This window comes from Schistocerca cancellata, chromosome 3, assembly GCF_023864275.1.
Source record: "Schistocerca cancellata isolate TAMUIC-IGC-003103 chromosome 3, iqSchCanc2.1, whole genome shotgun sequence".
In the NCBI taxonomy this organism is placed as follows: Eukaryota; Metazoa; Arthropoda; class Insecta; order Orthoptera; family Acrididae; genus Schistocerca; species Schistocerca cancellata.
Window position 1 is genome coordinate 539,669,049 of NC_064628.1, and position 18,408 is coordinate 539,687,456.

Consider the following 18,408-nt stretch of genomic DNA (forward strand, 5'->3'; position numbering starts at 1 on the left):
CCACCCTGCATCCCACCTCACCCCAGTACACTCACCATGGGCTAGGTAAGATCTGGCAGTTGAATGAGCACAATATAGGGAGACTTGTGTGCATGTCAGTGAATGTGTGTGTGTGTGTGTGTGTGTGTGTGTGTGTGTGTGTGTGTGTGTGTGTGTGTTTCCTACAGCTTGAGAAAGGAACTTCATTTTGAAAGCTAGTAAAGCAAAGCTCTTTACCTTTTGTGCATGTATCTGTCAACGACGTAGTGTTTCTGCCTTTTGGTGAGTCAGCTCTCTATTACTAAATAATTAATTTACATTATAATCTATCCTTTTCATAATATTGAGGTTAAACTGTTGTTCATATACTTGTACATATGTTTAATCCTTACATTCTTGTGATGTGTAGTAGGTGAGGCAATGGAAAAAGTAGAAAAAATGTTTCAAACTCTGGATAATGTCCTTTAGGAAATAAGAACCAGACATTGAAATTACATTAAACTAAAAACAATAATCATGAGCAAATAACTTACTGTCTGTGTTGTCTTTAACTGTACTGGTTCTGTGTAGCGTGCCATTTTTTGTGGGGGTTCATTACTGTTGCCAGCACTGACATTAGTGCTCGTGATATTTGAAGTTTCTACAATTTCTTCTGTTATAACCTTCTTCTTGCCAAACACAGACCTAATAAAAGTAAATTACACACTTTAATGTCAGAAAATGCATTTGAAAACTAGAAAATATGAACAACTACAAGAAGGTACTTTTAACAGCTCTCAATATTTCTTGGGTTACCTCAATTTATGCTAGAATGTGCTTTCTGTGGTTGTACATGAGTGGTCTCTTGGGAACCAGTTCAAAATCATTTTCTACATTACTATGGACTTCTCAAGTATGCTCAGATTACTGTGTGATACACAGATACTATTACATTCAAAACTGGACATGTCCCAGACATTTTCACTCATGCAACTGCTATCAACAGAGGTAATATATCTGTAAAATGTCTTTTACATTTCTATCAACCTGTTACCTTTCATTTCCCTGTATTTACTCTCAAACTGTCAAGGACATTTAGTTTGCCTGTAATTGTATCTGATGCTACACCATCAATTCTTGTTAATAATGACATTAGAGACACTGAACAAAAGAGAAAAACAACTGAGTAACTCAAGTAACAATTAATTCTAGAATGCACAGTTAATAATTAAGAACAGAACTGTAGTATCTGCTCAGTGGCGAAATACACACATGATGTACCAAGAAAAAGGGGAATGAGTGGACGGAATTCTGAGAGACAGTAAAGAGATACACAGAATTAATTTTCGACAACATCGATCATTATCTGTACGTGTGTGTGTGTGTGTGTGTGTGTGTGTGTGTGTGTGAAGGGGGGGGTTGATGATGATGATGATGATGATGATGAGGAGGAGGAGGAGGAGGAGGAGGATAAATTAATGATGTACAGTGAGAGCTCTTTTCTTTACTGATTTCAGAGACAATATAGGGAATGGGAAGGAAATTCTGCCCTGCAGAGCAAAAACTGCAGAAAGAGAAGTAATGGAGGTGGTAAAAGATGCACTCAGTGTTATATACTGCTAAATTACAATGGTGATGTACTGCTAAATTAGAATGGTGATGTGTTGCTCATGTTCTGAAATTATGAGCTCGATGTTAACAGAAGTCTCTCACATTGGATGAAGGTCACACAGTTGGGATGATTATAATGTAATATTTAATAAACCATTTAGTTCTGAATCTCTTGCTGATTAACAAAGCACATAGGTACACTTGTGGCCAACTAACATAAGACTCAAACCAATGACATCATAATGTGCATATGGAGCAGTAAACTACTGTGTCATACACTACCGTCAGTTCACAACTCAAACTATGTGCATGTGTGGTACTGTAGTATCTCACAGCACTTTTCAAAGGAACGAGCCATATGATAGTAGAATCATTTTGCTGCTTGTTGCAGTCAACCTTCCCTGGGATTGGATTCCACTTTTAACCAGATTCTGACAGTTTCTACATCATATTCCTCATTACCTCTGTGGTGTCACTGCCAGACACCACACTTGCTAGGTGGTATCTTTTAAATCGGCCGCGGTCCGCTAGTATACGACGGACCCGCGTGTCGCCACTGTCAGTGATGGCAGACCGAGCGCCGCCACACGGCAGGTCTAGTGAGACGTACTAGCACTCGCCCCAGTTGTACAGCCGACTTGCTAGCGAAGCTACATTGACAAATATGCTCTCATTTGCTGAGACGATAGTTAACATAGCCTTCAGCTACGTCATTTGCTACGACCTAGCAAGGCGCCATGACCAGTTTATATTGAGATTATATTATGTATCAACAACAGCGATGTTCTCCAATTATGGATTAAAGTTAAGTATTCTACCAGTTACTCTTGTTTTGCTAGTCTTATTTCTCTGACCTGTTCCAGACCTCACGCCAGCCTGCGTGAGCTTAATCGCGTGCCTTTCGGCTTCCTCCAAACTCCGTGAATTGGCTCCTGCCAATTCACAACAACCTCTATGCTTTGAACTCACAAAAAGAGTATTTGACTGCATAAAAAGAGTATTTTACTACAAAGTGTTGTAGGCAGCTGACACAGATATACTGTTTTTCCAACTTCAGACTACTGCTGATTTATAGCTAGGGAAATGTAGCACCAAGAAAAAATATGTATCCTGCATAGACCACAGGTTTCAATATGCTGCATTGATCACAATAACATTCAAAATACAGTTGTCATGTTGACAGTGGTAGAAGAGAAAATTAAAAAGTCCTCAAATGAACTGTAATTAGCTAGGGAATAACAGTAAGCAGGTTAACTGAAACAGATAGAAGAACTAAAACAAGCTGCAAGTATGAGATTCTGAGGAAGATTTCAGTTGAAATGCTGTGCAATGCTAGAGAAATAGGTTGTTAAATTACAATGGGAGAGTGTGGCTGCCTAGTACTTACGTTCACAAAGTGAAGTTCCAAATACTGTCAACAAAAACTCTTGAAAGTAGATAAAATTGTTTTGGAAACTGTAGGTACCATCTTCAAGGAGGAAAAGAGGATTTGGTTGGGCAGTGCTGAGAAGGAAGGGCAGGTCACTCAACCCCAAGTGGATAAGGATCCACCTGTATTAGGATGAAGGGAGGAAAAAGGTTGAAGAAAGAACATATAAGTTCCAAAAGCTGCAAGCAGTTTTCTTTCTACTTTTAAGTGTATTTATCTGCAGTACTTGGCACTTTACATCCTGAAGGTAAGTACTTGCCATTCATCCTGTCTTGTAAGTTAACAGTTTTCCTAATCGAATTTTCTTTTTGATACAGGAAAAAAAGATTGTATTAGATGAAATATGTATACAGCAAAATAGGAAAGAGAAAGAGAGAGAGAGAGAGAGAGAGAGAATGTAGTACTAAAGAAAAGCATTTTAAGACTATTAAAATTTTAATTAACAAAAGATGTTGAATAGGGGCAACCACAAAAGGATACAAAATGTCACTAATTAATAAAGTATATGAAGTATCACACTTAAAAAGCTCAGGCTCTTCACTGAAACCACATTGTTCAGGCTTATGCTGCACATTTCCTTACTTGTTAGTTTCAGTGTCCCAATGTCCATTCATGTTTTCAATGAACAGTTTCTGAGCCTATCACGGCCTCTTTTACTCTACATTTTGGTTCAGGTTCTACTATTCATCTGTTATGCATCACTAAATGGCCCCAGAACTTTTCTTCTTTCTGTTACCTTCAAGAGCTTTTTCTCTGCATGTTTTGCATTTGGAATCTCCAAACTTGTGTCTCCTTGGACCTGACTCATTCTGGAGGTTCTTCCCTAAATCCACATTTTCACTGCTGCTACCTGTAGTGTGAAGTCACGTGTACAATTTTTGCTCAAAAGTGACAAAATAACTGGTAAGACTTGACTAGTTCTCTATACACTGAAGTCCTAACAGGCAAGCAAGCAAGCACTGCTGTTCTGCCCACAGAAAGACCAATCGGGCCTCGCCAACTGCTGTATCATCCATCAGCCAATGGCATCATGTGGATGTGGTATGGAGCGGTGGGGGTCTGCAGACGCACTTCTGGCCATTGTCAGGTCAGCAGACATTCAAGTAGCTCCTCAGCTGGCATTAGGAGGCTGAGTGCACCTTGTTCCAGTCCTCTCACCAACTAAGGAAGAATCCCTGGCAGTTGCTGCATTTGAAACCAGGTCCTCTGTATGGCAGTCAGCCTGCTAATTACTCAGCTACTGTGATGTACAAAGTCCTAATAGTATTACTTTTTTTAAACAGTTTATGTTGATCTATGTAAAGCTCTCATCAACCCGAAGGATGGTTTGAACACTACAGGGCTTTACTGGGCACGGTCCTATTATAAGTGAAATGTCTTTCTTCCTCTGATCTTTGGACTAACTTACCAAGCCAGTTATGTGTGTGTGTGTGTGTGGGGTGGGGGGGGGGGGGGTCTACAGTTGAAAATGGACTCCAAACCATGGTGTAACTTGACATTTTTCACGTTAACAAACGCTATCGGTGGTGAAAAAGAGACAGTTAAAAATCAGAGGAATGACCGGGGTTTGAACATGAGATCTTTGGATCTGTAATCTTGCACTTTGCAACTGGGCTACCCTCTTTTAATGCCAAAGTTATTGCATGCTGCCATGATTCATAAATGGTTTGTAATCATATTAAACATTGGAAAATCCAGGATGGAATGTAACAATATTATGAAAAGGAAAGCTGCTACTCACCCCATAGTGGATATGCTGAGTTGCAGATAGGCTTGTGACAGTCTTTTTGTTGTGCCTATCTGTGACTCAGCATCTCCGCTATATGGTGAGTAACAACTTTTGTAATCATATAAACAATATACTGCTGTGAATAATATGGATTTGTGTTACACACAATAAACAATGTACAATGGCACAATAACATCTATTTTTCAAAATTCAAATATGAGGCAAGGTGAGAGAATGAAAAAAATTGCTAGATCTACATTCTGTAAAGAAAGTTTCTTGGATGAAATTCACTCTATGACATGTTATGTAATGTACTTGTATCTTGGGATTAATTGAAGCCTTAGATACTGTTTCATCATTTCGTAACTGAACTGTCACTTTTCAACCCTAACCACAGGTACACTACAGACGTATACGTCACTACAACTAAGATTTCATTTTCACATTTGTTGGCTTTGTCAACTGATAACCAAACTGGCAATTTTCAACCTAAGCTATACCTTTGGCTATGAGACAAATCACTCTGTCAGCACAACCCACATTCCAAACAACTAATACAAATGAAAAAAGTAGTTTTGGTGTCCTACGCTTTTTCTTTTTGCACCTTTATGATAACACGCACCACAACATCATAACTTCAAAGGACACTGTTGACATCCAGTACCGAAAGGTTCAACTGACCCATACATTTACGTACTTGTTTAACTATTATATTGGTTCAAAAGTGAAAATATAGAGAAATTAGAAATAATAAAGGGAAGATGATGTAAACATTTGGCGCTGGCAGCACCAATATTGTGACAACAGTCAACCAACATCACAGCACAGTAAAAGTACTTAATGAAATGCAAATCTTGATTTAGTATGAGGATACTGCGAGCGAACAGAACAGCATGTAAGTTGGAAAGAGTGTACTAATACAACTGTTTAATATTAAGCTTAAAATAAAAACTAGCCAAATAAATATACAAAAAACACCAATTTGTTAGGCAGCAACCATACGGACACACTTTCAAATGCTTTCACATTTATACCACATACAAGGAACAATAAATTAATGAATATCTTAAGCTGAATAAAATGTAAGCTTTTGCTTATTATGAAAGTAATTAAAAAGGAAGTTATTAACCCAAGGAGCAAGGAAGAAAAATGGTGGATTAGTGTTTGATCTCCTGTTTATACCATAAGAGAGAAACAGCACAAGCTTGTATTAGAAAAAATGGAGGAAGGAAACTGGTCATGTCCTTTACAAGGGAATCACTTCAGAGTTCACCTCTAGTTATTTAAGAAAAACATGAAAATATCTGGGGCATGCTCCTCCCAACTGGAAAGTTCCACCTATGCAACTCATTCCGTGGGACAGACAACTGGCACAACAGATGTTCTTATGCTGGCAAAAACCTGCATAAAACATGTGAGAATTGAGCTTTTGATGAGTATCTTCAATGCATAGACATTAACAGGGAGGAAGCTGAAAACCTGGAAGTTGATCGAGTTTGCTGGAGGAAACCTGTTGCCCAATATACTACTTAATGTTGGAGAAACTACATCTACATCTACATCCATACTCCGCAAGCCACCTGACGGTGTGTGGCGGAGGGTAAGTCTAAGTACCGTATTTACTCGAATCTAAGCCACACTTTTTTTCCATTTTTTGTAATCCAAAAAACCGCCTACGGCTTAGATTCGAGTGCAAAGCAAGCGGAAGTTCTGAAAAATGTTGGTAGGTGCCGCCACAACTGACTTCTGCCGTCGAATATATGTAGAGCGACACAGGCATGCTTTATAGGCACAAAGATAAATACTGGCGCAAAAACCTCTGCGTCAGTAAATAAATTTAAAAAAAAAGTGGAAGACGAGCTTTTTTCTCCGCCCCGAGTTTCGACCACTGCATTTTCATATATTATCCAACAAAGTAAATACAAATTCCGTATTGTTCATCTTCAAATGTAGCAGAATTTCAATGTACTACGAAAATCCGTCTGGCAAGACTGTTTGGGATGTTTGTCAATATGGCCAACTCTACATTCTGAATTTTTTCCTACCCCTGAGAAGAGATGGTTGCTAATAGGAACCTGATGAAATGCGAATCACATGCAGTATTCTCTTCACCATAAGAATAATACGAATATAAACATTTTGCCATGTATTCTTTCGTGTTTGCTGCTATCCCATTTAAATCCTGTCTGCCTAATAAACTACGAAACTTGAGTGAGGCAACAGCAAACGCGGAAGAATATACGTATCGTGTCATGTTTATATTCGTATTATTCTTATGCCTAATAGTGATACAGTCAGAAATGAAGCACAGCAACTGACTAGATTTTTAAATCTAAGATGACCCTGATTTCTGTGCAGAATTTGATGTACTAAGGAAGCGGCGGCAAAGATTTTCAAACGGAGAAACATTTTCGCCTAACTCTCGTTCAGAACATGTTCTATCATACGCAGACTATTATGTGGTTCTTGTTGATCATTATCAAAGAAAGCAGCAGTGTAAGTAACAACAAATAGCAGTCTCTTGCCATTGTTTCGCTAATGAGACATTTCCTCTCTTTTTTTTATTGTAAGCGGTGTTAGCGCGCACAAAAGCAAGCCATGCCGCGAGCGGCGACAGACCGTAAACACGCACAATCAGAATGCGACGAACAGTACAGTAATGCATTTTCTGCTTAGAGTGACGTAAGCACCTTGAACAAAGAAAACGGCACTTATCAGATCGAAGCAAAATAAGCAATTGATTCAAACCAGACGAAGCACGTGAAAAAGGAAGGGTACCCGTATAGATACGGACGGAGCGCCTGACACATAGCAAAGGCTACCTGGTAAAGCTTAACTGCTAAGCTTACGACTCGAAGCAAACTACTGTAGCTGTATCGCCATTCATTCGACCTAAATTGTGTCTCATATTACAATGGACCAACATTGTTTCGATTTGGAGGTGCGGCCTAAAACTTTTCTCTCCCCTTGAATTTCGAGTCTCATATTTCAGGTGCGGCTTAGATTCGGGAAATTTTTTTTTTTTTCCTTTATTCGAGTCTCATTTTTCAGGTGCGGCTTAGATTCGAGTAAATACGGTAAGTCTAAGATTTGAAGTGGTGAAAAGTGCGATGAGATATTCAGATTAGCAAAATGTAGAAAAGTAAATTACATGTAGCAGTCATAATGATCTTTTGTATCTCTGCATTTGAAGGGAAAATACTGCAACAATCAATGCTGGATGGAAGTGTATGGCAACACATGAGCCACTGTTAGATGACCGGAGGGTTAGGTGGTGCAATTGTTTCCAGTAAAGTCAAAACAAGTCTAAATGGAAAAGAGTGAATTGCAGATTATCTCTCTGTCAAGAGACAGGAAACCCTGGTGCTCAAAGGTCAACATATCACAGTCATGCCAAAAGTAGAAAAACTGAAAACCAGTCACGGTGCATTTCGAACATGGCAAAGGTCATCACTTGCTATATGACAATGTCCCAGATACTTCTGCAAATGGCACGGTCACACACACTGCTTCCTTAAATACTGATTCAGCTCCCCCCCCCCTGCCCCTTATTATTATCCTTTGGACATGTCAGCCACTCCCTTCTTCCTACTTCCTCAGATGAAGAGACTATTGCATAACAGGAATTTACAGAAAGATGATAACTGATGTTGAAGAGAAGCCTAAGCACAGATTTCTACCATTAAGATTTCCAACAAGTCATCCATCATTGAGAAAAATGTGTTGCATTGAGAGGTTAATATATAGGGTGTTGAAAAATTCAGTTCCCAAACTGATAGATATTACAACAATGCCAACAACAAAAATATATTTCATTAAGCAACAAGGTACATATGAGGTGTCTGATCTTCTGGACATGTCCAAACGAAGAGACACCTTTTTGATCCAGCTGCCATTATGACACCCCCAGATGGCTCAGTGGTCAGAACATCTGCCTAGCAAGCAGGAGACCCGGATTTGAATCCCAACCCAACACAGATTTTCAACTTTCCCCATTGATTTCAATCAATTCCCACTCACAGCCAATGTCTGTAATTCCTTTGCAAAGCAACAAGCTGTAGGATATGCATATTGAGTGAGCACTAAGCATTCATAAGTACGCCTGAAGTGAAGGAGATAAACATAAAGGACCCTGTTGATACATCATTGCACCAAAATTAATGGGTTGTTGGAAACCTACAAACAGTTATTCAAGGTTATCAGAGCCAATTTGCAGTAAACTTGAGGGTCAACTTCACTTGTTTGGGTTCCTCACAAGCAGCTTTTAACCAAACTGTGTGCCTATACAGTACTGTCTCAGTTGTGCTAATGGATTCACCATTTCTTTTCAGGAAGATCACAGTTCATACTAACTGGTGGAAAATCAACAAGTAAAACAGAAGTGATATTTGGAATTCCCCAAGGAACTGTTATAGGCCCTATACTGTTCCTAATCTATATAAATGTTTTAGGGGATAATCTCAGCATCCTTCGTAAATTGTTTGCAGATCGTGCTGTTGTTTACCGTCTAGTAAAGTCATCAGAAGATCAAAACCAATTGCATAATGATTTAGAAAAGATATTTATGGTGTGAAAATTGGCAAATGACTCTAAGCAATAAAAAATGTTGGTCTCCACATGAGTACTAAAAGGAATCTGCTAATTTCAGAAACACAGTAAATCATATAAATTTAAAAGCTGCCAATACAACTGAATATCTAGGGGTCACAATTATGGACAACTTAAAATAGAAGCGAAACAATGGAAAATCCACATAGAAATATCAATGATGTAGGAAAAGATAGATTGCTATTTACAATAAAGAGGACACATTAAGTTGCAGACAGGCACAATTAAAAGACACTTACACAAAGCTTTTGGCCACAGCCTTCATCAGCAAAAGAGAGACACACACCATTCATAAACACAAGCAAGCACATGTCACGCACAATGACCACCAGCTGCGGCAGCTCAGGTCTGGCCTGAGCTGCCACAGTTTCTCTTTTGCTGATGAATGTTGTGGCCAAAAGTTTTGTATGAGTGTCTTTTAATTGTGCCTGTTAAAACTAGAACTATCACATTCATAATATTGTAGGGAAGGTGAACCAAAGTCTGTATTTTATTGGCAGAACACTTAGAAGATGCAACACGTTTATTATAACAAATGGTTACACTACGATTTTCCACCCTCTCAAGGAGTAGTACTGTGCGGTATGGGATCTTTATCAGATTGGATTGTCAGAGAAAACTGGAAAAGTTCAAAGAAGGGCAGTTCATTTTGTATTATTGTGAAACAGAGAAGAGAGTGTCATGAGTATGATATGCGAGCTAGGGAGGCAATCATTAAAACAAAGGTGCTTCTCTTTGTGGGAAGATCTTTTCACAAAACTTCAATCACCAATTTTCTCTTCTGAATGCGAAAATATTTTGCTGGTGTCCACCTACATAGGGAGAAATCATCACATCATCATTGTGACAAGATAAGAAAAATAAAGAGCTGAGGCAGAAAGATTCAAGTGTTTGTTTTTCCCGTATGCTATTCGTGAGTGAAATGGTAGAGAAATAGTCTGAAAGAGGTTTCATGAACCCCCTGCCAATTGCAGAAGCACATGTTGCTTCAATGACTCAGGTGGCCTATGCACAGACTGTTCTCAGAAGAGCACCTGCTGATGTTATTGGAAGAGGTACCTCCATGTATCAGAGGGAAATGTGGTTTCAACATGGGACCCCAGTGGACTTTGCAAAACCAGTACATGCAGCATTAACCCGTACTTTCATCAATCACTGCATCAGCCTGGGATGAGCTGTACATTGGCGTGTGTGATTCTTAGACCTCACCCCATTACCTTTCTATGGTGCTACATGAAAGCCACAGCATGTTCTACTCCTGTGGTTAAAACAATTCTTGCAGCTGCCACAAACTTACGGAACATGTCACACACTTTCAATCCCTCATAATGTGCTGCACTATGTCAACACTGACTCTGCACTGAATTTAATGCTGCTCATTTTGAACATTTGTTGTACCAATAGAGGGCTGAAACCCTGGATAGTCTGTACTAATGTAATATGCATTTTTGACAACTGGTTGCTTAAAGAAATATATTTGTTGTCATCTCTGTCATCGTATCAGTCAGTGTTGGTATTGAATATTTGAACAGCTTATGTAGAGAAGGATTAATATCATCACCAAGTGTCCTGGTTGCAACTTGATTTTTCAAGGAGATAATTAAACTTTATGACTACATCTTGCAAATAATGGAGAGAGAACAAAGCGCTGAAATTAAGAAACTAGGAGAAAAAAGAACAGCAATACCTCAAAACCAACAATTACAGGAGGGAAAGCTGTAAATGATGAAAATACAGCCAACATGTATGTATAATATCAGATGTGTGACCTCATTCCTGGCCTCATCAAGTTAGCATCCCGTGGAACTCGGTTTTATGCAGCCTTGAGCCAATACATTGTATTCCCCCTAATCAGTTTAAAGTGAACTGTATGGGAAATTAACAACGCTAGCACAGTGTTGTGGCTGTATCTACTAGGCCTGTTTAAAGGCTATTTACTCTCATGCCTACAAGTGTTTTCCAACACTTTTTTAAGTTGGAATTACACATGCAAAAAGCTCTGGCAATAAGCAACACATTCCAGAGGTGTGCCTTTAGCAGGACAAGGGAATGACCAACAATAAAATCATGATTTTGTTCCCGGATGAAAGGCTGGAATATTTAATGCATTTTGAGAACAGCTTGGTGTTCATAAAATTGAGAAGTTGGTTGGCAGCCCTCCTGTGAATAGAAGTTGTGGACTCTCTGGGACAAAGATGATATTTCTATAGTATGATTGATATTTTTAGTTTGGAAGTTACCGATTCACAGTGACTGGCAAAGCATTTGCTTCAGAACAGTACGCAACTTGATATGTGGGTGCATACTGCTGAGCAGTTTATCCAGTTTTTGCAGGCAAAAGTGTGACTTACAGCAGGCTGTTCCAAGTCAGCCCCACAAGGAGGGGTGACTGTAGATGATCAGGGGCTTGCCCAGTGAGCAGGCACTGGGAGTAGTGTACCAAAAAGGGTCCATTTCACCACACTGCTGCATTATGTGCCTGTCGTTTAGTAACATCCTGTGCTTCATTGTGGATGCAGTGATGACAATGAGTTCTAGAAGCAGCCAGTTGTAGTTTTGCCAAGTTGGGAAGAACAGCTTTTGTTTGTTGAGAAAGATGGATTGCTTCAGTGTTTTGTCGGTCACAAAGTTCTGAAAATGATGAAGTACAATATACAGCATCACTACATGTCTCTTCACGTGATGCAGTACAATGAGCTGGACAGTAATGCAAGAAAGCAACTCACTGGCACATGAAGAGCAAAGATCAGCAACAGGTAAATCTGAAGCAAAATACACAAATACATAAATGCAACAAATGAATACACACTTCTTCTACGCACTATGTATTTGTATTGATTTTGTTTATTACTTATGTGTTATGCAACTACTGTAGATTGCTGACATCAATGAAGATTCAAATGATGCAGTGCTTTGAACAAGCTACAAAGTTGTACACATCATTGTAACAAACACATCATTGTAACAACTGGAACTTTGTTCTCAATGGGGGCCTTGGTGAAATCATGCCTGCTCACTGTCATCGAGTGCTTAGCGCCAGCAGACATTATGAAATTTGAAGGAGTCTGCCTCTCCAAGCAAATGGCATCTTATTGGATCCGCAATTTGCACATGGTTTTGGAAAATCAACTAAAGCAGAAGTTCCAGACTTTTACAGCTTTAGCCCTTGACTAAACCACAAATGTTGCAGACATTGCTCAACTCACAATATTTGTGAGTGGCATTAATTTGGAACTACAGATTTTCAAAGAGCTGCTAGATGTGTTACTTCATGTCATATTTGAGGTCGTCTGTAGAAAACATGTGCTTGTCATGGGACAGGTTCTGTTCTGTGGCAACAAACTATCTGGATTTAAATCCACATGAGAATCAATGGGACCATCTTAGTTGAACTGTTTGTGCTATGGATCCTCAGCTCAGAAACGTAGGGCAGCTGGCCATGGTACTGGAGCCAGCATGTCCCCACATCCCTGTCAGAACCTTCCAGAACCTCATTGTCTTCCTTCCGCACTGCAAAAGGTGGTTATTCAGGCTTTTGAGAGGTGGTCACATCAATGTGACTTGACAGTGTATGTGTAAAGTTTATGGGGAATAACAAAGTGCTCTCCTTCTCAAGCACTGGATGAATATAGTGTCGGTAATCTAGAATCATAGGGCGAAATGACAACAAAACAACTGTTCACGTTGGTGTGTACAATGTATGAGTCTAGCAATATACCATCTGACTTTCAGAAAAATATCATCCACACAATTCCGAAGACTGCAAGAGCCAACAGCTCATGCATCCAAGTTGCTGACAAGAACAATATACAGAAGAATGGAAAAGAAAATTGAGGGTGATCAGTTTGGCTTTAAGAAAGGTACCAGACATGCATTTCTGATGTAGTGATTGATAATGGAAGCAAGAATAAAGAAAAATCAAGTCACATTTATATGATTTGTCGACCGGGAAAAAGCATTCAATGATGTCAAATGGTGCAAGATTTTCAAAATTGTGAAGAAAATAGGAATAAGCTCTAGAGAGAGACGTGTAATGTGTAATGTACAACACATACAAGAGCCAAGAAAGAATAATAAGAGTGGAAGACCAAAAACGAAATGCTCATATTAAAACGGGTGTAAGAGAGGGGTGTAGTCCTTTGCCCCTTCTGTTCAATCTATACTCTGAAGAAGGAATAATGGAAATAAAAGAAAGGTTCAAGAGTGGAATTACAATTCAAGGTGAAAGGATATCGGTGATAAGATTTGCTGATGACATTGCTATTCTCAGTGAAAGTGAAGCAGAATTATAGGATGTGCTTAATGGAATGAACAGTCTAATGAGTACAGAATATGGATTATAGTAAATCTAATAAAGACACAAGTAATTAAAAGTAGCGGAAATGAGAAGAGCAAGAGATTTAACATCAGAATTGATGGTCATGAAGTAGATGAAGTTAGGGAATTCCGCTACCTAGGCAGCAAAATAAGTCATGATGGATGGAGCAAGGAGGATATGGCAAGTAGACTAGTGCAAAGAAAAAGGGCATTCCTGGCCAAAGGAAGTCTACTAGTATCAAATGTAGGCCTTAACTTGAGGAAGAAATTTCTGAGAATGTACATTTGGAGTACAGCATTGTATGGCAGTGAAACATGGACTGCAGGAAAAGCAAAACATAACAGAATTGAAGCATTTGAGATGCGGTACTACACACAAATGTGTAAAATTCAGTGGACTGATCAGATAAGGAATGAGGAAAGAAATATAAGGAAAACACTGACATGAAGAAGGGACAGGATGATAGGACATCTGTTACAACATCAGGGAATAACTTCCATGGTACTAGAGGGAGCTGTGGAGGGTAAAAACTGTAGAGGAGAACAGAGACTGGAATATATCCAGCAAGCAATTGAGTACACAATTTGCAAGTGCTACTCTGAGCTAAAGAGGTTGGAGGAAACCTGTTTAGTCATACAGATGAGTGTCTCCAGTGCTGTTGTGACAGGCGAGGTGAGCCAAGGTTAAAACAGTCACTAGTCCAATACCAATAATATATGCCCTGTAGTAAACCAGTTGCTTTCAGAAAGGTTTGTGTGTCCAGCAAATGGACTGGGAAATATACATGATTAACTACCAATATGGTGCCTCCCACTGGTTCCTTCCAATACCCATGGATAATATTTACTAGTATAAAACACGGTAGTGGTTCAAAGTTACTTAAGTGAAGAGGCACACCAAAAACCTCAGTTACTCATAAAGAAGTTCAGTCTGTTGGTTTCAGTTACTCCTCTCCAAGTTTGTCTTTTCTATTATATACCAACTTCAGCTAGCTAATGAATTCATGATTTGTGGCATCCATATGGAGGTTCTGAGGTTAGAGAAACCCCTCCTTGGGATCAGAGACTTACCTGCCAAAATCAAATTCACATCGGCCACAGTGTTTTCAGAGAATTCCCGTCCTCACAGATCGGATATAGGAAAGGTTTGATATGGTACTGGTAAATTGCAGGAGAATACAAGAAAAGGTCCCAGAATTAATATTGTGAGAGTATTACCGAAATGCTCCACAGACTCCATTGGCATACGTTAAGAAGACAAGTGTTGTGCATCGCAGGAAGGTGTACTATTGACATTTCAAGAGAACACTTTCTGAGAAGAATCAGATAGCATATTACTTCCTCCCTCATACAGCTTGTGCGATGACTATGACAAGAAAATTTGAGAAATCAGAGTCAATACAGAGACTTACTGACTATCATTCTTCCCATGTATCATTCACGAGTGGAAGAGGGATGGGGGAATCAGTCAGGGGTATCAGAAATACCCTCTGCCACACACCATTAGGTGGCTTATGGAATATGATGTAGACGTAGATGTAAATGTAGACTGGGCAATGGACTCTTCCTACCATCCATTTGCGTACTCTGTAAAGCAGGATGTTCCAGCTTGAGAGCTCAGCAGCAAGCAGGTGGGTGCCCATGGGCACTGGCGGGTAGAACAAGTAAACAGCTTGCACATGTGGGCACAATGTGACAGGTGGATAGGGGAGGGCAAGCAGCTTATATCCAGCACTGTGCAAAAAACACTGGCTAGGGATCAGACCATGCACAGGGCAATACAGAATGACTGATTATAATTAACAAAAAATATTAATATGAGCCAAACGTACAAACATTTTATTTAGTTTGAGAAATATATTTCCAGTTATTTGCAATTAATGAAATATTGGGTGTCAGTCCTCGAGCTGCCACAAAACACAGAATACTCTTTTAAAATGTTGGGTTGCGCAGCCTGGACTTTTCTGCAGGTTTTACTCTCTTCATGAAAGAAAGCAGTTTTTCACAACCCTATGTTGAGACAGACATAGATATGATTCCAGCTGCATTCCTATGTAATTTAGGAAAGTCTTTTGCATGAAGATCATGATAACATCTTACCAAATTCATGGTGTTTTAATATCTGTTCTTGAGTAGTGTGCTGTTTTGCGATTCTATTAGTGCTAGTTGCATTTCTGAAGGAACAGTATTTGATACAACTTAAAATGCAGTGCTAAACAGGTTTAACTCATTTTGTAGGCATCACATGTTCTGAAATGTCACCTCAAAACTTTGGTGAAGTTGTACCACAATTTGTTGATGATCACCAAAACTTATTTCTTCAGCCAACTGAATGGATGAAAAACATTGGAAAATGTTAAGTTTCCACTACCATGGTGCCTTTTAAATAGATGAAGTTTGTCCATGAATGTATTAATCTTATCGCATATATCAACACTTAATAGATCCTTTCCTTGAAGTGACATATTTAAGCTGTTTAAACGTCTTGTAATGTCAGTTAGGAAGGCCAGGTCCGCTATCGATGTCTCATCACTGAATGACAGTTGCCTCTCTCCTTTCATTTCCATGAAAAATGCAGTTTCTTCCCAAATTGAGAAAAATACACCAAGAGCTTTGTGTCTGCTAAGCCACTGTGTTCTCACCATAGGCTGCCTCCAGGTCATGCAAAAAGCCTTTGAACTGGCGGCGGTGGTTGATACCATGGTCTCTTACAAAATTTACACACTTTACCACAACCTTCATGACTTCAGCGCATTTCACACTTTCTGCACAAAAAGCTTCCTGGTGCACAAAACAATGTATGCTTGATACACCTTTCCAAAATTATTTCTTGATTTTTTCCTTCAGACAAGTCATGAAGCTTGATATTTCTTTCCAAAATTATTTCTTGATTTTGTTCCTTTGGACAAGTCATGAAACCTTGCTGTCTTTTGTTGTCTCCCAACCATGTCACTTGTTGGGCGACTCTGATGTTCTCGTTATTGATATGGAGGTGGATACTCATCGTTTCATCATTTTGCCTACCCTGTGCCCCTAGTTCTGCAACTACTCTATGGTGGGCATGCCTAATGGGCGGGACTGATCAAAGATGTGGAGGCCATTAAGTGCACAGATATTCTACTTATGCCTGGCACCAGGCTGCTCGACCCACCTTTCACATCCAGGCGCACACTCCGTCATCCATGAAGCCGCATTCATCTGGACTTTACTGGACCCTTTCTGGGATATATGGGACTCATTGTCACGGACACTTATTCTAGCTACCCATATGTGGTCAGCATGGTGTCCACCACCAGTGATACCTTCTCATCCAGATTCTAGCCATCAAAGGGCTTCCCTGCACCATTCTGTCAGACAATGAACTGCAATTCACGGTGGTGGCTTTTGAATAATTCTGCACCTCTGATGGTATCAAACACTCATTTAGTCTGCCGTTTCACTCCTCCTCCAATGACAAAGCAAAGGATAAGCAACAAAATGTTGAAAGTGGTGAGTACTTTCAGCAGCATGGCTGCACTCATACTTTTCCTGAGTACCTACAGGACCACCCCTGTCCAAGACTATAGCTTGGTGGAGCTCCTCCAGGGGCAGCAGCCACGTACTCTCCACTACCTCCTGGGCTCACTGCTCACAAAACCCTGGACCCAGCATACCGCGTGTTTTCTGCCGAGTTCAGCTCTGTGGGCATGCTTATATGGGGTGAAACACTCGTGTGGATGCAGGCCACAACCCGTGGGTGGAACCTTATGATGGTGGACATTCCGAAGGGTTTGGAGCACCTACATACTAAGGAGCACCGCTGTTGGCACAATCAGTCCTGGATCGCCTGCTTTCACCACTCCCAACTTATTCTTCTGGATCCCAGTGGCAGTTCCCAATGCTGCTGGTACGGAACTGGAGGTTTCAGTGGGACCTCCACATCTTGGCCATTGTCGCCCATAGTGTTGTTGCCGGTGTCGCCAAGCCTCAGTGCACTGCCAGATAAGCCAGTATTTTTCTCCCTGTCGGTGGGCTTCTATGCCGAGCCTTAATCTGTGCCATCTGTTCACCTCCACAGCATTTTCAAGGGTGCTTCCAGCCTGTGTGCCCATTTCAGGGAGGAGGTATCAGGTGTCCTGGCCAAGTGAGTCTGAAGGCCTGCCAGACGGTATGGAAATCAATGACAGCTCTGTCTAGACACACCCACTGTGCTGATCTATCAGGGCCCCAGCTTCCCTTAAAAGTCAGCAGTGTAGTGGCTCCACAGTCAGTTGTGATTTCTCTGTGCTACAATAGTGATCTCGATACACATTACTGTCTTGTTCTGAATTCACCATGTCTTAGTTTTTGATCTCGGTGTGCTCACTGGGCTGTTATTCTGTCGTACAATCTATATCGTCTATGTTTCTTTCAGGTTGTCCACTTGTCACTCTTTGGCATCTCACTGTCGACACTATTGGCTAGACAGCCAGCCTCCGCTGATCGCAAATCGTTCCCGGTTTTGTCTGATTCTGGTTACTATGGTTGTTGTTGTTGTGGTCTTCAGTCCTGAGACTGGTTTGATGCAGCTCTCCATGCTACTCTATCCTGTGCAAGCTTCTTCATCTGCCAGTACCTACTGCAGCCTACATCCTTCTGAATCTGCTTAGTGTATTCATCTCTTGGTCTCCCTCTATGATTCTTACCCTCCACACTGCCCTCCAATACTAAATTGGTGATCCCTCGATGTCTCAGAACATGTCCTACCAAGCGATCCCTTCTTCTAGTCAAGTTGTGC

General features: G+C 40.2%; 1 protein-coding gene across 1 annotated transcript in view; it reads right to left on the bottom strand.

The window, feature by feature from the left end:
- Positions 1-18,408, bottom strand: part of LOC126176792 (splicing factor YJU2) — a 68,875-nt gene that overhangs the window by 13,018 nt on the left and 37,449 nt on the right. Inside the window, exon 6 of the mRNA XM_049923965.1 lies at positions 513-663. Coding sequence (XP_049779922.1) covers positions 513-663 — 151 coding nt within the window. The remainder of the gene's footprint in view (positions 1-512; positions 664-18,408) is intronic.